The sequence below is a fragment of the Centroberyx affinis genome, unplaced genomic scaffold (genome assembly GCF_046629955.1).
Source record: "Centroberyx affinis isolate AG114_WGS23_722 - 3 ecotype Tasmania unplaced genomic scaffold, CSIRO-AGI_Caff_v1 ptg002308l_1, whole genome shotgun sequence".
NCBI classification, from domain to species: Eukaryota; Metazoa; Chordata; class Actinopteri; order Beryciformes; family Berycidae; genus Centroberyx; species Centroberyx affinis.
Genome location: NW_027280580.1, coordinates 99,879 through 127,542, shown reverse-complemented (window position 1 = coordinate 127,542; position 27,664 = coordinate 99,879). Strand labels below are relative to the sequence as shown.

General features: G+C 41.9%; 1 protein-coding gene across 1 annotated transcript in view; it reads left to right on the top strand.

The window, feature by feature from the left end:
* Positions 1-27,664, top strand: part of epb41l5 (erythrocyte membrane protein band 4.1 like 5) — a 44,507-nt gene that overhangs the window by 5,126 nt on the left and 11,717 nt on the right. Inside the window, exons 3-16 of the mRNA XM_071533026.1 lie at positions 6,631-6,735; positions 8,178-8,220; positions 8,638-8,716; positions 9,173-9,217; positions 10,965-11,017; positions 13,168-13,288; positions 14,564-14,651; positions 14,866-14,954; positions 15,299-15,368; positions 17,942-18,111; positions 19,466-19,572; positions 20,008-20,026; positions 21,408-21,465; positions 22,012-22,130. Of these exons, the coding sequence (XP_071389127.1) occupies positions 6,631-6,735; positions 8,178-8,220; positions 8,638-8,716; positions 9,173-9,217; positions 10,965-11,017; positions 13,168-13,288; positions 14,564-14,651; positions 14,866-14,954; positions 15,299-15,368; positions 17,942-18,111; positions 19,466-19,572; positions 20,008-20,026; positions 21,408-21,465; positions 22,012-22,130 (1,166 nt within the window). The remainder of the gene's footprint in view (positions 1-6,630; positions 6,736-8,177; positions 8,221-8,637; positions 8,717-9,172; positions 9,218-10,964; positions 11,018-13,167; positions 13,289-14,563; positions 14,652-14,865; positions 14,955-15,298; positions 15,369-17,941; positions 18,112-19,465; positions 19,573-20,007; positions 20,027-21,407; positions 21,466-22,011; positions 22,131-27,664) is intronic.

Genomic DNA, 27,664 nt, shown 5'->3' with positions numbered 1-27,664 from the left:
TTTATTCAGCAAGTCTGACAAGTGATGTCTCAAATTTTGGAGCCTGTTCAAGAGTAAGACAAACTAAATCAATTGTATCTAATCTATTTTATCAGCTCAGTGGTGAGTGGAGTTGGTTCTCGGCTTGGAAGTTCAGACGGATTCAGGTTCTTATTCAGTCTTTCTTTGAATGAATGTTATCAGCTCTGACTGCTCTCTCTCTCTCTCTCTCTCTCTCTCTCTCTCCCCCTCTCTCTCTCCTGCTTTCCTCTCCTCTCCTAAAAGAGCCTTTGTCTTTGGCTCCAGCCATCAGACATGTTTGGGGTTGGTTTATAGTAGGGTCGGAATTATCACTGGAATTTACAGGCTTGCTTTCACCAGCGTTTAGTTGTTAGCTGTGAATTTGCTATGCCCTATTTTATTATGGAGCTAATTGATGTTGTGTAGCCTCGTTTACTTCCCTGCCTTTTTAAACTCTGAAGCAGCTCACCTACACACCTAAAGGAAGTTTCCTAATTGAATAGGATTTCTGAATGCATTCCAGCAGAGTCTTGTCCTTCCTTGCATTAGGTTTCAAAATTATGTTTTCTGTTGCTAGCTACTGCAAACTCATTCCTTTGTGATCCTAATATCTATTGTGTTTTATCACCCAACTATCTCTAAACGACAGAAGAAATAAAAACACGGTTTGGAACATTGCTCTGTTTGAATGCTCTGCTTCGTAGATGTGTTTTCCAGTTAGCTTGCGATTATATGACGGCCTACATCACCAACTGATGTATTATAATATACAGCCGAATTAGAGAGAAGAATTAGAGTAGAGATGGCATCACACTTGTTACCATGAAACATGTAAATTCCATGCAGAGGAAAGATTTTAGTAAACGGACAGACAACAAAGATGCAGTCTACCTCGTTAAATTTGAACCCTCTGAGCACAGCCTAAGTTCTGGGCCACATTCCTCTCTTTGTGTTGCTTGCGTACAGCGTTCTCTTATTCTAAATGATTAAAAATAGTTGGTTAGTCAACTTTTGACTATTTTATTTCTGTTTGAAACCAATTTCCCCTTCAATGCTAGCAAAAAAGGTAGAATCCACTGGTCTGGGTCTTGCCCTTCATTTAAGCTACAGCATACCTATTTTGACAGATGTTGCCTAATGAAAACAGAGACACTACTTTGTTACAGCAGCACGGTTGAACCACCATTAAAAAGTTATAATGCTCAATGTTTTGGCTTCCCTGAGGTTGTAGGGGAGGGTCTACCAGGTTTACTAGAGGCAGCACAGAAGAAAGAAAACAAAACATAGAAAACTAATGGCTAAGATATGGCCCGAAGAGGCAAGTTTTAAAAATTAAAGGCTGGATGTTTTGTCATCAAGGCCTTTGTGTTTGTAGTTTGTTTTTGTGTGTGTGCCTGTGTTTGACTAGGAGTCATCTTCAGCATGGAAAAACACTACAAAACTTTTAAGATTTAGCCCCAATTAAGCCATCCAACTCTAACTTAGTGGATCAAGGTTAAAATCCCAGATACATTTTTATTTAAATATTTTTTCCTCCTTGCCATAGAACCCAATCTGAGAACCATTGGCTCGAGTGGCAACTTTGTGCCTAATTAGATGAAAGAATTGGTTCAAGAAAACTCGTAGTGTTTATCCACCCTTGGGGAACTTGATGGTTTGTGAGTGGTTCTTGTCTGCCTTTGTTCAGCTATTCTGTCTGATTCATGCCTAAACGCTCTGTTGGCTGGCTGACATAGGGAACTAAACCACACTAAATTATATTAGAACAGCGTGAACAGAGAGCAGACAAACTCTCTGGTTCATGAAAAGAGAAGCTGAGAAGGTGTTCGAGGAAACAATGCAGGGCTTTGCCTTCAGCCTCCCACTATCAGTCACTATCAGTTTCAGTCAAACATATCATTTAGATAAACAGTCTCTGGGAGGAAGTTAAACTTAGAACAGCACTGTCTTTCGCGGCTGTCTGTTTCTTTTGCTTTAAACTGTGGCATGTAGGGGTCCAGACTCATCAAGGATCTTAGAGTAGGAGCGTTGAAATTTCTGAAAGAGTTACACCCAGACACTTGTAAACATATTTGGGTACAAAAGCTTCATTGGTTGTCAATGCAAAGGACTAACCCGATATGCTCCCTTGTTGTAGTTGGAATACATATGGTATTATTCTGCCAAAAACAATAACATCGTTAGCAGCAGCAGATTTTGTAGCTTGTACTTTGGGTTAACAAGGCCTAATATTACACAGTTTAGCAGTTGGCTTCATGGTGCAGTCTGTTTTAAAAGATGGTCAAGTGGTTGTAAATATATAAACAGAGGCTAAAACTGAATAGGGCCCCTTGACATGTTTTACTAGCCTCCCAGCTGTGTGTGTATGTGTGTGTGTGTGTGTGTGTGTGTGTGTGTGGCATGTATGGCCACCCAATGCTGTTTCCTAGGGATACCTCTGTGAGGCAGTAGCCATGTCCATACATACTTCCATACAGCCCCTCATGATTCACCTCCAGTCCCTCCATCCATCTCTCTTTATTTATCTTCTTTTCCTCTCTCTTTGTGTCTCCCCCTCTCTTTCTCTCCCTCCCCACCACTTTCACCACCCCCACTGTCTTGCCTCCCCTCATCCTCCTTTTCTTAATTGACTAAAGAAGACTTGAGCCTGATGTTTAAGACTTGTGGTCAGTGAGCAAGGATACAAGGCAAACTCTGGATTTGTTGAATTACTGGGATGTGTGGTCACCGTGTGCCTTGTATTGGATGAGTGCATAGTAATTGTTAATTTGCTGACTCACACCAGGTATTTTACTGGGCATGTGGATTGACACTGTGTCATTAGGGACAGAGGAAGGGTGCTTTATTTGATTCCTTGCGTCTCAGTTGGTAAAGCATGACCCTAAAATGCCAGGGTAAGGAGTTTGATTGGGGCCACCCATGCTATAAATGTATGTATTCTGGGTATAGTAATGTGGATAAAAGCATCCACCAATCAACATCACCTTTTACCTATCCTAGACACTGTTCTTGCCCCTTCAACTGGATACATTACTAGACTGCTTGGTTTAATGGACTTGTAAATTGCTGTAGATGAGAACATCAGCTAAATGACTAAAATGTAGCCTAAACACGCGGACAGAAAGACTGATAAAGCTGGTTGCCTTGCAGGCAGGCAGGCAGAAAGACTGCAAACCTCTGGTGAACAATACCACAGGCACTATAACAAGGCCTTGGGTGCAGCATAACATGCACACACATACACACACACACTCACACACACACACACACAATGAGCCCTTTGTACTCTCTCTCCCAGGCTACTGTAGGGGTGCGGTATGCTTTGTCAGCTATGCCAACTAGCATGGGGCCTGCCCCCCTGAGCTGCCCAGGAGCTCTCTCTCAGTGTGCACATGTGTGTGTGTGTGTGCATGCATGACAGACACAGGGAAGCCTGTACAGCACCCTCAGCTCCTCTCCTCCACTCATCCATCAGAGTTCTGCCGCACTCTGCTTTTTCACCCCCAAGATTTGTCCTTGGTCTCTGTAGAGGCGTAGTCGGTAAAATTGTCAGCAGGGTGAGTTGTGTGACAGCAGCAGGGGGTTGACTCTAAAATCACAACAAAACTTTGAGAAGTAAATGTGGAGCAGTTGGAGCTAGAGGTGCAAACATAAAGCCGCTCTGAAGCCCTAGTGTAAAGAAAGGCACTGTTAAAACTCAGTAAAAATGAGTTGCTCAAGGTGGTCAGGTGGTCATGAAAAACATTTGGGTGGGCCACCTTAGAGCTTCACAGGAAGGGTTGGTGTTTTCAGCCCTGATGAAAAGTGTGTGGGTGTGAAGTTGGGGGTGAGGTGGGGCTACAAGCCTACAATGTCCCCTTTGCACTGTTGGAAATATTACTTTGTGTGTATGTGAGGCTTTCAGCTATAACCTTGGCGGCAGGGTGGTGCAGTCGTTAGTGCAAACGAAGAGAGAAATTTTCTTACTGGGACCTGTTAACTCCTATTATTTCTCTTGAGGATTCCTGTTTCTTGCCTTTCTCCCCATGTGCCCTGCTTTTTAATGTTGTTTTGATCACACCCCAATATTTTGCAAGGGTTAGTTTTCTGAGTGGGCCACTAGCAGTCCAGTCACAGTCTCTGTTAGCTTTGACTAGTCAATCTGTCTCCTATGTCCAATATAAAAATACAGCCAGCCTGCTGCTACAGCTACTGTCGTGAGGCAGTGGCCCGCTGGTCCACCACAGGGTTTTCCCCCATCCATTAATATCTAGGCAGCCCACATAAAGAAAATGAGAAATATCCTAACCTTACAGTGTTTCCCACAGGTTGAAAGTTAACTTTGGAGGCAGCGGGAGGGTCGTTATTCACAGCTTGTTATTGACATTTCATTCAGCAAGCCCAGTAACTCATATTTTTTCAGGAACAGAAGTCTCTCAGTCTAGTATTAACTGATGGCATTGTAACATTAGCTAACTGTTATACTTCCATCTGATTATTGAGGCTATGTTTCAAATTGTCTCTCCATTCAGTTTGTTTTGGCACAAACTAGACTTGAAGGATCACAGATCCACTGCATCTTAGATGCAGTGAATTATGGTCATTGTTTGGCATTGCTTGGCAACATAAAATTTTTTTTTTTCGAAAACTACATCAGTGAGAACTCCTAGCTTCATGCGTAATGGGCCCCAAAATGAATCCAAAACAAAAATCTACTTGGCGGGCTGTTGATTTACCTGGGCGGGCCACCCAAATAGTAACATGGAAAATATGTGGTGTAAAACATTCTTTTCAGGGATGAGACTAGTCAGGAATACATAAAGCACAAAAACATCAGATTGTGATATTGTCCTGTTAGAAATTAATGGGAGTTGTATTGGACAAAAATCCTAAAATTAACAGAAGAAACTGAAAAATCACATCTGCGTTTTCTGTACAAAATATAATATCTCTCCGTTGCATTGTGATAGGAAAGATGGAGACATGCGAGAGGCAAGGGGAACAAAAAGTTGAAGCTCACATTTCACACGCCACTGCAGTCTGTAGTGAGAGAGAATGACTTCTAAAATGCTGTTGTGTGAGCCGTTTTTGTTTTGTCAATTTTGACTGTGAGAGGAAAGATGGAAAAGAGTAAAGGGACAGCAAAAGAGAATGAATCTTGGTGAAAACTCATTTTAATGTGAGACCAAAGATGGAAAAGAAATGGGAACGATAGAGAGCAGAGAGGAAAGACAGAAGAGAAAATGAAGATGGAGAGGAGAGAGAAAAGGCAGCTGGAGATTGGATCTTGGTTGACATCTTGTCCCACCGCAGTGAGAGGCCCACTGAGCCAGATGATCACATGACGTACCCAGCCACCCCACTCCACTTCACTCAGCTGCCAGGCGTCTGGGGCACTTCAACCCCGTTACCACGGCAACCCTGTCGCCGTGCCTCTTGCCGGGGTTTGAAAGTCGGATGCCTGCGTGCGTGCGTGTGTGTGTGTGTGTGTGTGTGAGAGAGAGAGAGAGATCTCCCAGTCCCAAGCGGAGCACAGGCAGAGACTGGTACGGTGTTGTCAGACAGCAGTAACGCCCGGTCAAATTACTTCATATTTTCTCCTCAGGTCACTCCTTCTATTCCACTCCATGAAATATAAATCAGAGCAAGGTGGATGCATACTTCAAAAATGTTTAAGTCATGAACTTCTCCAGGAGTGCTTCATTTAACTACTCAATCATGCTCTTGAACAGCTTCAAAAAGTGCAAATGTCACCTGTAAATTTTTAGATAAGCCTAGCTTAGCCCTAATAAATTGAACCAGTAGTTGCGATAATGATGATGAAGTTCCCAATAGCCTCTTATGCACCCTGGTTTTTAGGGTACAAAACTGCTAGTCTTAGTATGTTTTTAGAGAGGTAGAGTCTTGGAAGACTTTGGCAGCATAACAGCCAGTAGCAATGAAACCAAGGCACTTCAAAGTCAGTTAAATTTCTTCTATTGCGTGTGTGTTTTTTTTTCTTGAATCCCTTCTTTTGTTAGAGCACCCAAGATTACGTACATGAGAAACAAACAAAGCAATATCCCAGCCTCCTCTACTGTAATGTAACCTTAGGTTTTGGGCACCAGTTTCTCCAGGACTCACTTTTGAGGTCCATTTTAATCTTTCTGAGACTTGCCTGACACAGTATTTGAACAATGCTGACAATGCGCCACCATTTACCATGAGTACAACCATAATCTCACTGTGAAGTTTCTTAAAAACCTTATCAAACAGTGTGACTACTTTTTATTGTGTTGCTTTCATCACGGCGCTGTAGTTATCAAGGTCAAATTCAGGGCAGTCAGTCAGATACTTCAGTTCTCTATACCTTTCCATCTACAGCACAGGTTTGAGAAAATAATTTCACAAATCACATATTTTATATTTTGAGCAGCATCTAATTGATATAAGGAAGTCAAACTTGTATTATTTTGAACATGTTTATACTTTGACTCTCCATGTCTCAGCAGGTTAAGGTTGCATCACTTCCAGTCTAGCACGCAAATTTTCTCACACTCTCCCCTCTTTAAAACCTGTCTATCTCTTCTCAAATTAAGCAAAAAGGGCAATAAAAATGACCTAAGTTAATAATAAACTCTTTCTGTTTGTTTGTGTGTGTCCCCTGATCAGAAAAAAGCCAAAGGTGAGGAGCTGTTTGACCAGATCATGTACCATCTGGACATCGTTGAGAAAGACTACTTCGGACTGCGCTTCATGGACTCGGCACAAGTGCCGGTAAGAAGGGAGATCTCACATACACAATAGTCTCTTATCATCATAAACACTTTCTTCTTTTCTGTTTTGCCTTCATGCTGTACTGTTTGTGTATAATCTATAACTGTGTATAATCATATGTCGTGATTTTTAGTTTCGGCAGTTATAATCAAAAAAAGAATATTAGCTGGAATATCAACAATATTGAAACATTCCGTCAGCTTTATTTAGAATGTCATATAGTTAAAAATATTCAGCATGTTGATATAAGGGCCCAAACGTACAGGAAAATCAACAAAATTGTGATTAATCACAATATCTAGTGAAATAATCTGAATTTTAGGCATAATCGTGCAGCACTAGTATTTTGTTTAAATTTCACCAAGAGTCACAGACATTCTGTTCTCAGTGGCTTTGCTCACAACCAGACTTTTAGACTATATTTAAGTCCTGACCACTATTCAGCTGTTTGACAGAAGACTTCAGGCAGAGACTTTCCCTTCTTAGTGAATGGGCTAAAGGGATTGGTTATGGGACTGTTGTCGGCTGTGGGAGTCAGGCTCTGCTCTGAGACAAACCCTTTTAAGTTGCTGGTCAGCCAGCGTCCCTGCTCGATCACACTGATACTCTGTGAAGGCCATGGAAGGAGAGAGCAATGGGGAGGGAGAGCTGGAGAAAAGAGAGAGGCAGCAGAAGGGAGGGAAAGAGCGGAGTGGACGGAGAGAGGAGAGAGCAAAAAGGGTGGACAAGAGGGAACGGTAATTGGGAGAGGGAGGGAGAGAGAGAGAGGGAGAGAGAGAGGGAGAGAGGGAGAGAGAGAGGGAGAGGGAGAAAGCAAGGCAGCGAGAAAGAGGGAGCAAGGTGGAGAGATAGGGAGTGAGAAAGGGGGAGGGAGGGCTGGAGTAAGGAATGCGGGGGAGAGGAGAGTCAGAATGCTGTGACAGAGCCCTTCCGTTCACTCACTCACTCACACACTCAGTCACACACACACACACACACACACACACCCCTCCTTGACATTGTTCATGCCTCATAGAGCCTGAACTTTCAGTTGCAAGAGTTGCAACGCAGAAAAGAACTTTCCAGAGCCACACTAACCATGGTGTGTGTGTGTGTTTACAGAAGGTAGCAGCTTAATGTGTCAAGTAGACTTTGACTTTGGCCAACTATGTGTGGCTGTTAGCTCTAAACAGCTTCCTGTGATTACATTTATCATAAAATCATAAAACCACATCCTTGAAGTTTTTGTTCGTTCATTCATTTGCACACATAAATATTTGATCATAGTAAAAGAATAATCAGGTACAACAGATCATGGAAAAAGGAGAGTACCTGTCAGATCAAATGTGCATGAAAGATAAGAGAAAAATCCCTGTTGAGTTTGATTTCTTACTGAACTTTTAACGTTTGTTGGTTCTTGCTGTTTTTAAAAATTCATTGTTATCTCTCTCATGTTATTTCAGCATTGGCTTGACGTTACAAAAAGCATCAAAAAACAAGTCAAAAGTAAGTATATGGATCCTCTGCCCCTTCCCATATCCACTCCACACACACACACACACATTGCAACATCCTAAGAAAACTACTTGTCTCACTGTACGCTTTTCTATTATGTCACAAAGCACAGTGTTTTCCCTGTTATTTGTTCTTTTGTGTGTGTGTGTGTGTGTGTGTGCATGCTGTATTTGTGTGTTTGGTCTTTAGCACAAGTTAGGACCACTTTACACTTTGGTACTTTGGTCGATACGCAGTATATCATTGTTAAGCTTAACAACCTTAACCTTCACATTACTCTATCTCTCGAATATTGATCTGTACATTAGTTGGCCGTCATCCTGCCTTCACATGAGATCTCTCACTCAACACTTGGCTCTTTGCTGCCATAACATTTATTTCTCCCTCTGGTTTTCTTCTGTCCATCAGTTGGCCCGCCATACTGCCTTCACATGAGAGTCAAGTTCTACTCCTCAGAGCCCAACAACCTCCATGAGGAGCTCACCAGGTGGGTTGACACACACACACACACACCTCAAAACCCCAGTGCAGTGGGGGTTTTGAGGTGGTTTATTCTGTAAATCTGTTAATCTCATAAACCTTGAAGAAAGTTAGTGTTTTTTAATACTAGGTTGTGGGTTTTTTTTGTGTGAGAGAGCTCAAAAAAGTAAAATGAAGTGAGACTCTGCTCTCTGCTTAGCTCTTTATATTGAGGACAATGGTGCATTGGTCAGAAAATATTCAATGAAAGACTGATTGAGTAGTGAGTTCAGTCTTTATATGTGTGTGTTCACCTTATTGATGATTCAGCTGCTACTTTAAGGAATACACCAGGTTTTTGGGAGATTGTTCCGTTGGTCAACTTACCTGCTAAGTGATGGGAACATAAAAAAAATCATCCATGCACCCCCGGTATTTCATAATCTTTGTGTAATGTTTGTCTTTTGTTGGTTTGTCTTTTCAGATACCTATTTGTATTACAGTTAAAGCAGGACATCCTCAGTGGCAAGTAAGTAATTGTATTGTCAATTTAAATCATCTTTACTGCCATCCACCTTATAAAAGTACACATAAAACTCTTTGTTATTGTTACGGCACTTACTGAGTAAAAAATGCAACATTACAAATGAAACGGATCACTTAATAAAATAATATAAAACCAAAGAAATTAATGTAAACGTATTACTTTTACGACACACTCAACATTACATATTACTTTCTTTACAATCACAGGCCTCCCCCTTTCATTTCAATGGTACGATTTTTTTCCAGGTGCTTGGTCAGGCCAGTAGGTCAAAGTTCTTCTTGCTCTTATATATATATATATATATATATATATTTTAACTGGCACAGCAGGCAAAAATGAAAATAAAGATTTTTTCATACATTTAAATAATGTATTACTATATAATGGTCAGAATATGCAGCAGGAAAATGACAGAAAAATAAATAACAAAAAAGTAAATTATTGATCGATTGAATAAAACAAGGCTATGAGCATTTCTGTAAATGTAATTGGCAGTAACAAAACAAAACCAGAGGGGAAATTCATGAAGTCTGTAAGTCTCCATTCATCCATCTTGCCATAACATTAATGGGACCTAATGAGGGCTTGTCGGCTACCTGCTTTGCCAACATGCAGGCTAGGTGCTGCCAGCGGTTGTTGTGGGTACTGAGTGTGTGTTTGCAGCCTTTTTAAAATGATCCACCTTACTGGGAAAGCACTTACAAACGGTGTAAAGCATAGTGGGATTGATTTATCATTTGCAACCCAAGGAAACTGTTGCTTCCACAATGAAAGAAACAGCCTTTAATTTTTCACTTTGTAGTTCGAAGTACCTGCTGCCAGGCCCACTTCACACAACTATGTGACTAATTCTGAGCTGGCAGCTAATCTCATTGGTCAGAAAAAGCACAACAAAGGATGGAGTGGGCCAGTGGCAGAGCAGAGAGGAGAAGGTAATAGGCTTATGAATGATGGTGAGAAATACTAAGATCGCAAACTTTCTTCGGGCACTGGGCCACTGCTGGCCCAAGTCAACGTCTCACTGGCCCCTGGATAGTGTCAGTCAAGTCAAGTTTATTTATATAGCCCTTTATCACAAGCATGTCTCAGAAGACTTTACAGAGAATGTGTCTAGCTAGATCTAACTAAACACAATCAATGGTGAACAAAATTGTGTAGGACAAGCATAGCGAAAAACGCAAGGTAGGCAAGAGCCGATTTAGCAATAGTGGGCATTCCTTATTGGCGAATCCTGCATTTGCTATATTAAATTAGCCTGCTGTCTTATTAGTCAAACCCTTTATTTCACACATGAGTAATATAAAAAGCAGTCAACACAGTATAAAACCCAAGACAATATGCTGCCTTTATTCACTACTTGTTATCCCTATAGAGATATTTGTGTATTAAGCAAACCCATCGTTTCATACATGAATCCATCTGTTGCGTCGGTAGACAGGGCCATGCTGCAGTAAGAGGCTTACAGGATTACATGTTTATGAACGGAATAGAATTATTAACAGTAGTCAGTAAGTGGATTGGGAATATTAGTATCAGTTTTCACTACAGCGGGGATTAACGTTTTTGTTGTATGTTTTTTTTTTTCGGGCAGACTAATAATGGAGTAAGAGGGAGAGAGACAGACCAGTCGGCCTTATTGGGGGGCATAGTGGGAATTTGCTGACTTGTGTTCGTATTTTAGCATCATTACGTTCGGTGTGACTGACTATTGCTGTGTCTGTATTTTCAGGCTAGAATGTCCATTCGAGACAGTGGTGGAGCTGGCTGCCTTCTCACTACAGGGTAAGCATTATCCAAACTATCCAGGTGCTCAGGAACACCTCTACAAGAGCCTGGCTTTGTGTGTGATAATGTTATATATTATAATACTTTTTGCAGTGGGTACTGCTTAGGGGAATTATGGTATGCACTGATTAGGCCACACAGAGCACCAAGAGCCTTGCATAATGGAAATACAGAGTGCGCTCGTACACCAGGCAGTACGGTAGAAGTCAAACGAGCATCAACCAACTCGAGGCTGCTCCGCTGTCCGCTGTCTGAACTCTAGTGGCTAAGTCAACGCATGAATTAAATATTTTCTTCAGACTGTGACCACAGCACTTTGGTGTTAACAGGTGGAGTTTTTAAAGTCAATGTAGTTTCACTCACTCCAGCCACCCCCCACCCCTCCACAAGAGCACCTATAAAGTGCGAGTGCACTTGTTAAAGCCATGGGTCAAGACACAAAATGGGTCACATTTTTTTTTCATGGTGGATCCCCATGATATAAGGGCCAATATATTTTAATGATCCTGGATCCGAAGGCGAGACCAAAATTCTTCATCTTGCCTCATGTGCCTCAAAAAGTGAAAAACTCTTGGTAGGACATTTAATTTCTTTCACGGTATTTCCGCTGCTATCTTTAGCCTCCAGTAGCTCACTGGTCCCCTCCCTAAATAATTTTCTCACTAAGCAGTATTAGCCAAACATCTGCTTAATGGCTGGAATTGTAGCTGTTCCCTGACAATATTTGCTTATTGAGAATTCAGTCAGGAAGCTTAGGAAATGTAATGGGACTTTCGTGGCTTCGGCGGCACAACTGTGTCTGGATAGATGGGCTTGGATGGGGTAAGACCCTGTGACAGACTGGTGTCCAGTTCAGGGCGATTTCTGCTGTTCCCATAGCAACATTTAGGAATGTACTAGTGGAGTGGAAATGACTTGGGCTTTTTCTTCCACCAAATTTACACACGTAACAACATAATAAAGAACCAGTATCTTTTACACTAAACATATTTACTGGTGGCAGTAAACACAGCATTCATCTGCATGAGCAATGGAATATGAAGAATGCTGTTTCAAGGGAACAGGGTTACAGTCAGCACAGGCCTCTATGGAATGGGACTGCGCACTCACAGACACACACACACACACACACACACACACACACACACACACACACACACACACACACAGAGTCTCTGTGGGGTAAATGCCAGCTCATTAGTGCTCTGTCCTCTCTGAAGGCCCCCTAATCCACCCCCTCTTCTCTCTTTCTCTCTTTCCCTCTGTTCTGCTTCCTCCCTTCATTCTCTTTCTCAGTATCTTGTCACTGGTTCACTGGTATTTACTTGGGATAGAATAAAATTAATTACAGTTGCTCGTATCATAACGTGGTCAGACCCTTTTTTTTTTATCTCTTCTCTGCTCCCTTTCCTGATGCTTTGCTTGCAGCTGGACTAGCTATCCTATGATGAACTCTTAATCACAGCAAGTCTGAGCTCCCCCTATCTACCAAAACACTGCAGAATGTAATGGGAACCAAAGCTTATCTCTCTCTGTCCTATATCCCCACACCACAGCTCCAGAGATGAGATGTTTCTGTTTTATTTTCAGTTTCTCCTGTTTTGAACATACTATTCCAATTAATTTCTAAAGATTGTTTTTCTGCTTTGGCTTCCATTATTTTCTGTTTTGTTTTTTTTGTTTTTTTTTATTGTCCTGATAATATCTGTCAGCTCTAGTCCAGACAGAATTACACTGAAACACAAGCCCATTAGTCCTGGTTCGGGTTGTATTTATGTAGTGGTGCAGCTACAAAGTTTTGAACTAGCTAGAAAGCGGCAATTAGATAGCATTAATTGAAAATAAAATTCAATAAGATTGCTTCAAAGCTTACTATCGATGGATGTAGCCATTATCCAAGCATTGTTTTTAAGACATTTATCCCTGTAATCTTTCAAATAAATTGTAGAGAAGTGAGAAGCTTTGAAAGTTGATTGACTGTTGACGGCCTGTTATCCCAAAAAGTTCGGCCGTGGCCAGTTTCCGCGAGTTTCCCTGGTTGCTCAGCTCTGTAGGAAATGAATTAACTTCTGGTGACTTGTTGATTGTGTTGTTCACAGTGTGAACGCGGCATAAATGTATGTGTATGTGTCTGTGTGTGTTTTCAGCTGAGCTGGGTGACTGTGACCCAGCAGAGCACGGTCTGGACCTGGTGTCAGAGTTTCGCTTCATCCCCAACCAGACAGAGGACTTGGAGCTGGCTATATACAACACATGGAAGGAATGCAGGTAAGCGAGTGAATATAGGCTATACTAGGGATGGGCAATCATGTGCCATGGTGGGCCAAAAGTATGAAGGTTTTCATTCCAAACAAACACTACATAAAGTGATTTCACTGATTAGTTCCTCCTCTCTGGTTGAAGGCTGTGTTAATCAGTGAAATGACCTGGTGTAGTCCTTGGTTGGAATGAAAAACTTGATACTCCCAGCCCTCATTGGCACGTTATTGTCCATCCCTGGGCTAAACTATACAGCCTATATGCTGTGAAACATGGAGCTTTGGCTGAGTGCAACCCATGGAAGGAATGGTGGTAAAATAATTTGCTGTCACAAACACCATTTGTTGGCCTCGGATCAATTGAACTAAATATTTATGAGGAGGGATGCAGAAGTATGTCTCTCTAAAATGGCCACAGATCGGAGCTATGACATTAAGTGAAAAATGGATCTGATGCATCCTGTAGTCTGTAGACAGTATGGACCTATCATATCTTTGTGTTATTATCTGTGGTAATAAAGACATGGAGCTCTATTTATTAGTCTGCTGTATAGTGTGTGTTTCTGTATTTTTGTCACTCACATGGAGCTTTGTCAGACTCCAGACAGACCTGGTCATCAAACATCAGGTAAAAGGTGTTGGCTGCTCCGGCCCTAATCTGGCCTACTGAACTTGACCTCTTGGCTTGATCCACCTGGACTGTAGTGCCTGATAAATCAAGCCTGAGTCTGTCTGTAAAGCCAAAGCACGTGTAACTCATTGGCTATAGACTGGCCTCCAAAAAGCTTCTCATGATGGAACCACTGATCTAGGATCATTGGTCATCTCACATGACCATAAAAACTTCACGTTGATTTAGGAGGCAGGAGACTGGTCTCAGATCAGCACTCCTACTCCAAGTTAAATTAATTAATATACTACCCTTCTCTCTTACATATATTTGTCATTTCTTCATCTAGAGCTTTCTTGTTAAGTTTGTGAACCTGCTCTTTAATTTTCATTGTTTTATTACGGTTGACATTTTAATGCAAATATCAGGCGATGTTTAATCCTTAAATGGGTGAAGCTTTCCGGGGAAGAGTGGAAAGCCTGGGTCTTGTACTGCTCTAAACTAAACAAACTTATATTGCTTACTGCCCAGATGGAAACTGTCTTGTCTTGTTCAGTGGATATATGATAACCCAAGAGGTTGATTTGGGTGATAAATCTGCCAGTAGGTAACCTAGTAACCTTTTTTTCTCCCCTCTCTTGCTGTTTGTCCCCCTCCTTCCCTCCCTTCCTCCAGAGGTCAGATGCCGGCCCAGGCTGAGATTAACTACCTGAACAAGGCCAAGTGGCTGGAGATGTACGGGGTGGACATGCACATGGTCAAGGTAACACACACACACACACACACATACAGACACACACACACTCTATGCAGACATACAAATACACAGATACACAGACAGTGGATAAGCACATGATCAAAGCAAGAATACACACACACACCTGGATTTACTGAAAAATATAAATATGTGACAGGATCACAATGCTGTCTCTCTCTTTTTTCTTCTCTTTCTCTCTCTCCCCCTCTCCCCCCTCCAGGCCAGAGATGGTAATGAGTACAGTCTGGGTCTGACCCCCACTGGAGTTCTGGTGTTTGAAGGAGAAACCAAGATAGGACTCTTCTTCTGGTATGTTTGGTTATGTCTTCATTAATTGCAAGATAGAGTCCGTACACTAGAGATTGCTCCAAAGGTGTTTAATTACCACCCCATGTAACGTTTCGAGTGTAAGATCTTCTTCAGACTTCTTCATGTCTGAAGCAATCTCTGGTGTCTATCTTGCAATAATTGACTGTCCTTCTGTCCAGCATCTAGGTTTAGTTTGGCTGTGCGTGATTCCTTGCATCTTATGTCTTCATTAAACCATTTTTGTAAGGCAGCTCCTTTGAACTCTTATCCTGCATTCCTGTGTGTGTTTTGGATGTACTGTATGTGTATGTTTTTTTAATTTGCATCCCCCATTTCTATTCCAGGCCCAAGATCACACGTCTGGACTTCAAAAAGAGCAAGCTGACTCTTGTGGTAGTGGAGGATGACGATCAGGTAAACACACACGCACACATGCAGTGTTTTGTAAAGGCAGCACATGGATGAAATCTCATGCTTGATTATAGTCTAATCATGACCTAATCTCCATAATCTCTACATTCCTAATAATTATAATACATGCACTCACCATGCTTTATTCCTGTTTCAAACCCTATCACCAAATCTAAGTGTATTACTCTGTTACTGCAATTAATTATGGTTTGTGATATAACCACTGGGATGATTTTTACGCAAGTTTAGGTAGGTGGATAAATCTAAAAGAGCTGTTTGGACTCTTTCAGAACGTATTCACTATGCTAGGGAAAAAAATACAAGGCATATTGTATGTTTTACATAACGGTTATGTAAATAGTAGAACCATACCATAATCTATCTCTGTCGGACTAGTGAGAGGTTAATCTTAAGGTGAATTCATGTGGGTAGAACGTAACATTTTTGTGCACATGTAGTGGAGAAATATCCTCAATACCGCTGTTGACAGCAGATTTCCAGGACAGCTAATGTTGAGGTGGAGGTGGAATGCTTCTGAACTTTTATTGGAGTTGTGCATGCTAAAAAGTGAAAATGTTCTACTGCAGTGAAAAATCACATGCAGTGTTATCCCTGACTTCTCGACTGCCATCTATGAGCTAAGGGATTTATATCTTTGCAAGTGATGATAGAAGTGTTAGGAAATGAATACTCTGCCTGTTCTGGCGCAGATCAGTCATGAAGTTTAGATCATGTTCAGGTCCTGTTAGTTCTTTGGTCTTAGATCTTTTTTGTTAAAGTACAGCGTTGTATATAATGATGTGCTGTTTGTGTCTCTGTGGTGTCACCAAATACCATCAGGTGTCACCAAATACCATCATTACAATCTCTCTGTCTATGGTGAATGTTGTCGTTAGGAGTTATCTTAAAAGTACGAAACGATGCAAAATAATACATGGTTTGTTTCTAGTTTGTTTTTGTCATAGCACAGATGAATTGGCATCAGTTCTGTGGCTGTTTCTCCCTGCATACTTTCATAGTTTAGTAAGGCCCTAGTCCTAAGAAAAGGGCTTTGTTTCCAAATGAAACAAGACTGGTAACAGTATTGCACCCAAAGGCTAGAGTGTGTGTGTGTGTCTGTGTGTGTGTGGGTGTGTGTGTGTGTGTGTGTGTGTGTCGAAGTGTATGTGTCTCATCCTTTGTGCTTGTATGTTTGTACGTCATGCAAATGTATGTCTTTGTGTGTCCCAGGTATGTTGTTTTTCAATATTTTTCATTGTTTTTTAATACTCTGTACACTGTTCACCCAGTCATTTATTATATTGCTTAATGTTGCTCTGCTTTTCTGTGTTGCGATCACATCTCTGGTGTATTTGTGTGTGTGTATGGCTGTGTGGCTGTTTGTGTCCATCCCGGAGGTCTGTGTGTGAGGTTAAGGCTGAGTTAATAAAGTAGCCAGCTCCCTCTGGCATTTCTGGTATGCACAGCTCTCCTACACGCACATGCGAACACACACACACACACACAGCTCTCGCCTCCCACCTCTGACATGAACCGGAATATTTGCTACTCTCCTCCACACGGACCACAGGAATCCACTGTACATGTCTGGATTCTGACGCTCCGTTTACAACACACACACACACACACACACACACACACACACACATACACACACACAAGGACCTCAGAGATGGAGAGATCAAAAGAGTGAGATTTGGCAGCGAGGCTTGTCACTGGTTCCTTCCATTCATAATTGTTGCATGTATGTAGGAGAGCTGTACAAAATCCTGTTTGTCTGTCTATAGGGTGCTTTATTATGCCTACAACATAACAACTTATGTTGTGTGTCCAAGCAACGAGTCTGTCTCAGTTCCTCACTTTCTTACTTTACTACAGAGAGAGTGATACCATTGTCAAGTTCAGTTTTTTAAAACCCCATTCAAGAAGCAACGGACTGCTGCTCACTTGCGGTGACAGGTGACCACTTGGAATGTCAGCTATCCAGCAATGCACAACGTGTGTGTTCAAGTCTGTGTCGGTGTTTTGGTAGAGCATGTGTGTGTCTCTGTACATGTGTGGAAAAAGGGAAGAAAAACAAATGAAAAGAAAGAGGGGAAAAAAAGCAAAGAACCGTGGAAAGAGTGAGACTGCGCCGTTGGAGCGGCTCCAGTCAGCCAGTAGTGTTGTAACTGATTGGGACACTTGGCAGGCTTTCATCCAGACCCGCCATGGGAATCCAGATTAATGAGCCTGCACCTGCACACTCACATATCCCTCCACCTCCACGCTTAGGAGCTAGAATATGAGCTTTGGTTTGCTGAAAAGACGTTGACTAGGTCTTAACTAGTTTCAGACGCCTCTAAGGTTGTGTTGAATTTGGTCATGTGTAGCTCAATGGGCTGAGCGTGGCACTAACACCAGTGACAGGGTTAGGCGTTCCATTCCCACTGTTAAAAGTACTTGCACTCATGGTGGTAACATACACCAAATGGCATGTTATACTGAACATTCTCCACTGAGACCATATTGTCATAACTCTCTGCCTCCCTCTCCACCGCACCTCCCAAATCCCGTCCCACCCCAACCTTTCACAGGGCAAAGAGCAGGAGCATACCTTTGTCTTCAGGATGGACCACCCCAAGGCCTGTAAGCACCTCTGGAAGTGTGCTGTTGAACACCATGCTTTCTTTAGGCTGAGAGGGCCGGTGCAGAAGAACTCAACTCGCTCCAGCTTCATACGTATGGGATCACGCTTCAGATACAGGTAACAGACGGATTTGTGTGGAAAGCCGAAGGGTTACTTTTGCCAAACACGCAAGTTACAGTGTATGTACACAACTAGTCTGACTTAGACATATAATTTTCTGTACATAGAGAAACACATGTGTGCGTACACACAAATGCATGCAAACGTACACACAGTAAACTTGTTCTGTAATACACACAAACTAAAATCAAGCTCAGACGCTACACTGGACAGGCACATGTTAAACATACTGCAGCAGCCAGCTCGTTCCCTTCTGTGTATGTTTAAACATTACCCAGTTGGATAAGCACTGGCAGCCTCTCTCTCCCTCTGTAATGTTGGTTTAACACTGGGGTTGCAGGGTTTGTTGTTAATAAGAGGTTATCGCTTGGATGGACACAGAGTTCAACAGGGGTCGTTCCTGTGCCTGTTGATCTCGTCTTAGCTAGACATATACAGGCCTGAACATATAGAATAATATTAAAGGATCGAATGGAATTTTCTGGATTGTTGTCAGTGAGCATTGTTGTCATTTTTTTCAGCACATAGAATAAAAGTAGGGATGCTCTGGGCAGGTTTTTTAGGACTGATTCTGATTATCGATTCTGTAACTGATCCGCCGATCACTGATCCAATCGATGATTGAAATTATGTATTATACCCTTTCTACTAACAACGGCCCTTCATCAAGTAATCATAACATTTGAATATAGAACTGTGTTCAACAGTTTTTATGGCTGCATGAAATTGCCGGCCTAACCATGTCTAAGTAAATAATATTGTGTATCCAAACATAGTTATTACATGTTGGTGTGTGCTTGATGACTTGGGTGCTTACTCATCTTTTGCCACCAGTAGCGTATGAAAAAAGAGTTTTAATTGGTGCAGAATAGGCTCTGCATTCTGTTGAATACATTAAACTGCTTGTAATCATTATGAAAGTCAAAACACATCAGAAATGAATATACAGTATGTAAGCTGTCAAGCTGTTTATTAGCAGTTGAAAATAGCACATGAATACAGTTATCAAAAACTGTCAAAGTGCTGTTCAAGTCTCTCTCTGCGCTGTGCTCCCAGCAATTCTGAAATTAAAATCAGCAAGGCCACTTAAAGAATAGATGGGCCTGTTCTCTGTTAAAATAAATAAAAAACCTGTATTCAGTTACTGTCAAGTGACACAGTCAGGCAGTTGAAACGGTGATCGGCTGGTCACTGATTACCTATTAATGAAAGGTCTGTTTTATACTTTTTGGTTAGGCAAGTATTGGTGAGGATTATCATTAAGGCTATGAATGAAAGACCACATAATGTCCTTGCAAGTGTAACACAAGTGTGTGTGTGTGTGTGTGTGTGTGTGTGTGTGTGTGACCAGTGGGAAGACAGAGTATCAGACGACCAAGGCTAATAAAGCGCGGCGGTCAGCTTCCTTCGAGAGGAGGCCCAGTCGACGTTACTCCAGAAGAACCATGCAGGGCAGAGGTGAGAGCAGCACGCCTACACAAACACACACACACACACACACAGACATGCACAGTACACAGCAATACACAGTGCATACGCAATAAACAGTAACACTTCACACACACACCTCTACACAGGCACAAACACACATTCAGACACAGGCACACGCAGTAAATGGTGATACTTTGTGCATACACACAAAGACACATTACCTTTGCATGCAGAGATACAAATGTCTTACACATTACAAACATATGCTCATGATATGTATGCTCAGAAATGCTCATACACATCTATGCCTTTTTTGAAACACATGCACATACATGTATGCAGGCTCAGAAACACACACATACACAGAAATGTCAGATCTTTTCATGTTTATACTTAGTATAGTGTTTTAGTACTCATCTGGACATGATGCTCACTGTCTGTTCTCTTTTTGTGTTTTTACAGGACCATTCAAACCCCAGGAGTAAGTACACTGATATCTGAACACAATGTGATTGTGTCAGTGACTGATTTAATGACATTATCTATACTTTCTGCAGTGTGAGATTGTAGTGAAGCTCCTTAAAGGGGATATCACTCATTTTCATTTCAATTCAAGGTGCTTTATCGGCATGAAATACAAAAGTACTTATTGCCAAAGCAAAGTCAACAAACAAAATCAACAAATTAAAATGTAAATGACAGTAATCAGTCACTAATCATTTTCTCTGTTTACCAATTTGCATATGTTAGTAGGCTGTCATCAGAGAACAATGTCATTGTCATGGTAAGAGAGGGATAGGAGTTGGTCACTTTACTTGGCCTTTACATAGTTGTACATAAAGTGTGTTGTGACTCACACACAGTCTCTTAACACTCATTCAGTTTCACCGTAAGGCTCGACTATAATCTTGTTACTGAGGCAGCCTTTTGTTACCGGGGTTATGTGTGGGCTAAAGACGGTGATGTCAGTCGTAGCTTTAAGCTTTCATGGGACCAGTTGAGTCAAAGCATTCAGAAGATAAATGGGATCATTCCCATGATTTTTCATCAAATCTGATTGGGCAGACTTACACCATGACAACGCAGGGGGCCTTCGATCCCTTAAGGCCATGAAACGTTGGCAGTGTTTTGAAGCAGTGGAGAATGTAGCGATGTTGCCTTAAAGAAGGATGGGGATTTGCAAATTGGAATAAACATGGATAACCTGTTCTAGTTTTTAAAATTGTATTACTTTGTGTATTTTTTCACTGTTGAGTGTGGTATTTGTGATATTGCCTTGCTTGTCTGTTTTTAATGAGTGGCACTGCACCAAATTCCAATCAGCTCTTGGTGAAATTGCAATAAAGTATTGAATCTTGACCTTGAAGAACAAGAGCATAATGGGAAAAGTATAGTCATAAATGCAGGCACAACGCATGCCGCAATTCATGCTGTCTACATTGTCTCAAAATGTTGCTCATGTATCACGGCTTTAAGGATAGATGCACTATAAGATTCCATGGCATAATTGAGCAGCCAAGTTTCCAGCCCAGCCAAATTTGAAAGATCGGTGTGCTCTGAGAGAGGCTTTTTGGAGACTATGACAAGAGTCTTCACCCAGATCTTCAAAATGTTTCCTACAGCCTGATAGAAATCTAGGCAATCTAGGCAAATATGGAGTGTGCATCTGCCTTTTGATTTTAGTTTCTTTTTCATTCTTTTCAATCCATTATTTGTTACCTAATTGTGATTAGCATTTTGCATGGCACTGTGAAAGCCTATCAACTGTTTACAGAAAAACATTGTAGACGTTATTGAGAATTATTTTCACTGTTTCCCTGTTTGTCAATTTAATAAAAAACGTAATTTCTCTCCCTGCTCAGGGTTCTTTCCTCAGGCAGTTCACAAAACAACGGAGTCAGCTCTAGCAAAGACACCAAGGTGAGGAGCAAACGTCCTGCTCAGAGGCTAGATTTTTCTAATCCCTCTTTCATTATACAGGGAAACAGAATAGATGAGTTTAACGGGCCAAGGCAGGGTTTGAACCCATAACTGATACCAAGCATTAAGTAAGGAGCAGCCTACAGGCTAGATTATGAGTAAATGGATGTTTTGGCATAGAAATCCTCAAAATTTCCCACACGTTGAGTTGGTAAAAGACTGGGGAAACATTTGAGTAATGCATACTAAACAGGTGAGGACATCACACCACTTTCACACCACTGTCATGCATTGATACTAAACTGTAATGATATAAGCTTTTTAATTTGGTTTTATTTATTTATTTTTATTTTATTTTATTTTTATATTTTTTTATTTATATTTTTTATATATATTTTTTTTATATTATTTTTTGTTTCTTTCATCCCTCCATCTTCTCAATTTACCCTCTCTCCATCTCCCCATCTCTCTCCCCCCACCATCTCTACTCTCTAACTTGTTGGCTCTATTTCTTTCTCTTACTTCCCTCTATCTCTCCGCCTTCAGATCCCTTTCAGTAGAGGCGCCTGGTCAGGCCTGCCTGTGGTCAGCCAGGTCCCTGTCGCTGCTTGTGGACCAATGGAAATTGAGGCTCTGCCCAGGAGTCCAGGAGCAGAAAAGAGGAGGTGGGTGGCTGGGTGATTTTAGTTTTCAGCCTGGTTCTATGTCAGTTCCATTGACCCTATACAGATTTGTGTTTTTTGAGTTGTTTTGTTTTTTTTAGCTCAATTTTGATTGATGTTTTAATGTCACATTTTCTCTGCCAGTGGCAGCTTATCACTGCTCAGTGTTTATGAGGGAAACACCACCAGGTTAACAAACATTGGAGCTGGGCAGCTGATCCCTGTGCAGTCCTGAAGGAAGTGGCTGGATAGATAGATGTGTTTTTCATGGTCTAATGCCGTAAGAGTGGCTTAACATGGCTTATCCACTGACCCGCCTTGCTGTTACTAGGGGAGGAAGGAGGGAGGGAAGGAGAGAGTGTATGTTTCTGTGTTTGTGTGTCTGTGTGTGATTGCGTATTGCACTTGTTGGCTTGTATGCTTGGCTTTTGTATGTGTGTGTTTATATATTCCTGCTGTGTGTGTGTGTGTGTGTGTGTGTGTGTGTGTTATAAATACTTGCATGTATACCTGGAGAACCAGGAGAATGTTCTTGGCAACATGATGGCCTGGTGGTGGAAAGTGTGTGTTAATAACGTGCAGTGTGTACCAGAGGACTGTCTTATGCAGCTGGCATTTTCCCATGATGCGATAACATGTCTGACAAACAGATAAGTATAAACAGACAGACAGGTAGTAGATTGATAGATGAGAGATGGACAGACTGGCAGACAGATGCACTACAGATAGACAGATAGCAGATGGACACACAGGCGAGCAGATAGACAGATAATAGACGGACAACAGAGAGATGGGAAGCAGACAGTGAATTACTGAACACACACACTGCTGTACAGAATTCTCCTGCTATTGGGTTGATACAAAAACAATCTTAGTAGTCAGCTCACTTCTCTTCAGTACCACCTACTTTACCTTTTTATTGTTTCTGTTCCGTTTCTCTCTCAGAGTTCATCTCTTCCTCCTCTCCTCCCCTCTTCTCTCCTCTCTCAATCCCTCATGGATTACAAGGCAGTGGAGGGGGGGTCTCTCTTCAACTTCCTCAGATATTAAAAAGAAAACTTTGCTGCCTCCGAGCAAGTTGTGTAATCGTGTGTGTGAGCAAGTTTATGAAAGTGTGTGGTTTCATATGTTTTTGTGTTTCCATACCTGCTTGTGCAGAGGGGATTTGAACTGTGTTTATGTCCTGGTCCTTCATCCTACGCTTGAAATCTGTGTCCTCTAATATTATAATGGGTTCTTCCCAAACCAGTTGTGTGGCTTTATATACCTATGTGTGTATTTTCATGTGTAGTTACATGCCTGTGTGTGAGTTAATGAGTGAATGTGTATGCACCTTCCTTTATTATAAACCTGTTATGTGTCCTGTGTGTTCCAGTATTGTGATGTACTGAGGAAAACAGGCCTTGTCTGGAGGCAGGCCAGGTACGTACGATCACCCAATCAGCCTTGCCGTAGCTCTCGCTTTAACCAATCAACTCCTGCACAGTGGGCGGGCTTTATGATCGTGGTCGTCTCTTGCGGTGGAATTGTGATTCGCTGTCTGTCTGCTTACTGATCAGCATGTGGTGCCAACCTAATCAGCGCAGGAAATGACGTCATGATTTCGTAGGTCTTGTTGGGATCTTGGAATTGATGTCATGAATCTGGAAATGACCTGATGATCAAAGTGTGTTGCAGCTTTGGATCTGTTCTCTGGTGTGACTTTGGTGTATTTTGGTGTTTGGGTTTATTCATGCCTCGCCTACCGTGAACCACTTACACTTCTTTGAATCAAACTCTTACCTAACCACACCCCCTTCTCTCTCTCTCTCTCTCTCTCTCTCTCTCTCTCTCTCTCTCTCTCTTCTCTCTCTCTCTCTCTCTCTCTCTCTCTCTCTCTCTCTCTCTCTCTCTCTCTCTCTCTCTCTCTCTCTCTCTCTCTCTCTCTCTCTCTCTCTCTCTCTGTCCAGCATAAAGTAGCTATTCTTGTTTCCAGTCCAGACTTCTTGGGCTTCTGGGAAAAAGCTGGTTTAGATTTACAGTTTACAGGCTGAATCTGTGTACAGGAAAGCCCATTGATGGTCAGTTGTAATAAGAGGATTGCCCGTCAGTGCTGTGGAGCAGGGGCTTTTAAACTTTTTTGCTCATTACCCCTAAAAACAGGATGGTGACGCATGGCCACTAATGCATAGAGTGATGACCTGTGACCCAAATAATTCTCTGTATCCTCCCTTTCAGACTCTCTCACTTGATTAATTATAGGGAAAATCCTAGAGGCTGCAAATACTTATTTAATAAGTAAAAAAAATATATGTATCTTAAAGGCTATATAGCACAAATATATTTTACCAACATTGATAAGATGCTCTGAGTTCCTATGTGTTTTATCAGCACAAGCTGATTGTTTACAGTTAGAATACCTCTGAGTTCTTGTGTATGCTATCAAGCCATGGCAACAGTTTACGATCGGCGTAATTCAGAGGAAGTGAGGAGTGTGCTTTGGAGGAGACATTGCTGAATAATTGGTTTTCAGTCACAAGTTATGTTTTTTTTTTTTGCCACAGTATATGTATATAAGACAGGTGTATAGATTTGGATTAAAATAATGCAGCTGGTTTCTGAAAACGTTGACTCGTAAATCATTAACAATGGTAGACCAGTTAGTAGACCAGTGTTAAAGTTGGGATGAACAGGGCTATAGGTAATGCTCCCCCTTTCCTCCTCCCACTTCTCTCTCCCTTCCTGTCTTCCAACCCCTTGATTTTGCATGTGTGAGTGCCTCAACCTTCCTCTGTCCTGATAATGTGATCAATGTCTTTTCTATCTCCCTCTCTCTCCATATCTCTCATTTTTTCTTTCTCTACTAACCAAGAAACAGAACAGTACTAAACACATATCCCACAGGCTATTGCACACACACATATAAATGTAATGTGACGTAATGATGCATTCATGCTAACAATTATGATCCAAAGTGTATAGAAAATACTTTGACTCCAAACTATTCACCAAAACAATTCAAATCGGTGTAGAAATCCACCCTAAACCGAATGTTAACAAATACTGATTGAACTAACATCATAGGAATAATACAAGAATTCTGAAATGTCTTAAAACACCATGTTTATTATTATAGCCATGTACTGTTTTTTCTGGTTTTCTTCTTTATTGATGCTAATCTGGCTTCATGCTGTCCTCTGGCTACAGCACATCTTATCTCTGTCCCTGTTTCAGCTGTCATCTAGTACTGTATCTGTGTCTGTTGCCCTCTCTCTGACCCCTGCCTCTCTTTCGCTTCTGTGAGCTACTCTACAAATCATACATTATCATAACTGAGAGTACATACCATGAATGCCATGGGGGACGATCCTTTTTTATTTATTTTGTTAAGAAGATATTAACTTCAACACCACTGTTGGCTATAGGGTAAACATCTAAGAGATAAAGGCCATTTATCTACTGATCATCCACCTAGTAAAAGTTGATCAAGATGTTTGCTGTTTTAGCAATGGCACTGGGGAAAATGTATGCTCCCTAGCCACCTCCTCTCCTTTCCACACACAGCTAGTAAAGCTGTCAACATGAGTAAAACCTTCCGGCTCAAGTATTTAAACAATTTGACATGAGCCATAAGACATCAGTCTATAGGGGTGCAAAGGCAGGTCACAGATGCTCCGGGGAGATCCTGTTCCACTTCGCTTAAGTCAAGTGTTCATGTCACAACACTTGTCACAGCACACTTAAGTGCGTGTGTGTGTACAGTGTAGCAGGCAGCGTACTGTAGGCTACATGGCTTATTCAGTAGCCTGCTTGCCTCTGCAGGGCCGAACACAGCTACCCAGGGCTTATTTATTTATTCATGTCACTTCATGTCCACTAAAATAATTTTTTTGTGATTGTCTTTGGCATGATTTTTCTTGCCAGGCTGTAGTTTCAAATAAATGGATAGTGCTCTTAATCCTCTGTAATTACAAAGTAAAATGGAGTTGGCCTTCGCCCGACAAGACTGTAGAAAAGCCCAATACAGCTGAGAGCTGTTTTTTGCACTCGGTACATGGGGTGATGAGACTTAAAAACATTTCAACTGTAGCAAACATGTTGCACTTCCAACAGATTTTCAGGAGTTTTCATTCAGTAGACTCGCAGCAGTTGGAGCCACAGGTAGCTCTTGGGGGGGGGGCAGACGCGATAAATCACACTTATAAGATTTAAGCTCTTCTTCTCTTTCACCATCATGTTATTAGCTCTCTGCCACCTCAAACTCTCCTCTGTCGCCGCCTCTTCCTCCTTCACTGCCCTATATTCCTCCATTCCCATGTTAAACAAGTAATTTCTCTTCCTCAGTTTCTCCTCCCTCCTCTGATCCCACTCATTCACATTCAATCTCCCTCTGCTCACGGCTCTTTTCATTCATTGCTTCCCTTCCTCCTCCTCTCCCCCCTCTTTGTTTACCTCCACTGTCTCTCATCCCCCGTCTCTCAACGTTCCTCTCCTCTTCATCACTTCTCACTTGTCCTCCTCATCCTTGTCAGGTCTCCTCTCCTCTCCTGCTCCCCCCCCTGCTCACGTCTCGTCAAAGCTCCCCATTAGGAGTCGGACACCCCGCAGGAGCTCACAGCTGTCTCACCTGTCGGACTCACTTGCATCGGACAGAACACCAATAAACTGGAATCTGGCTCAGCAGTGACTCAGTAGCTAGAGCAAAAAAAAGTTCTGGGACTTGTGGCAGTGACTGTACCACATGGATGGACACACACTTGCACCGAATGCAGACACCTTGCCTGAAGCAGCCCTCCATGCAATCCGCTCCACATATATTCACTCACAGACTGACACTGCACCAAGCCTGTCATCACGCTCTCTGTAAGTGATACTGCGCTTTTCCTCTCAGCCTTTTCTCAGTCCAGCTCTGCATCTCCTGCCTCTTTCCCTCCACCTTTCCTTCAGTGTGTCCGAATCTCAGTTGCTTTCTCACTCTCTTCCCTTCTCTCTCCTCTCCTCCCCTCCCTCCGTCTCCCTCTCTCAGTGAAACTACCCCCCCCCCCCCCTCCCCCCTTCCCTCTGCCCTGCCAGCCTGCTTCTCTGTCTGTTTCTCTCCCTTCCTTCCCTCCTCCCCTCACATGGTGAAACTGACTGTATGACTGGAGTGAGATGGTATCAACGTGAGGCTTAGGAATTCACCTCGACTCTGCGAAGAAACAATAGGTCACATATTTTCCAGGAGGATTTGGCTAAGCCCACTTCTGCCCCCTACTTTTATTCTCTTATACAAAAAGTTTTATCATCTGTTTTCAAACTATTGTTGTATTCATTTAGTTTGAATGAATTCCACCCAATGATTTTGTATCAGAAAATTATATGATTATCTGTTTTGCTACATTTCATGGATCTGTTGCACTGTTAAAAATGTTCTAAGCTAAATCTGGAATGAATGGAAAAATAATGAAAGTTCAATGATCTAAATGTATTCCCTTAATTTATCTTTATCTATTTTCTAGTACACTGCATCTGTTTCTTTTTTTGACACAGCTGCAGTGGTTTAGAGACAGTTGAGGGCG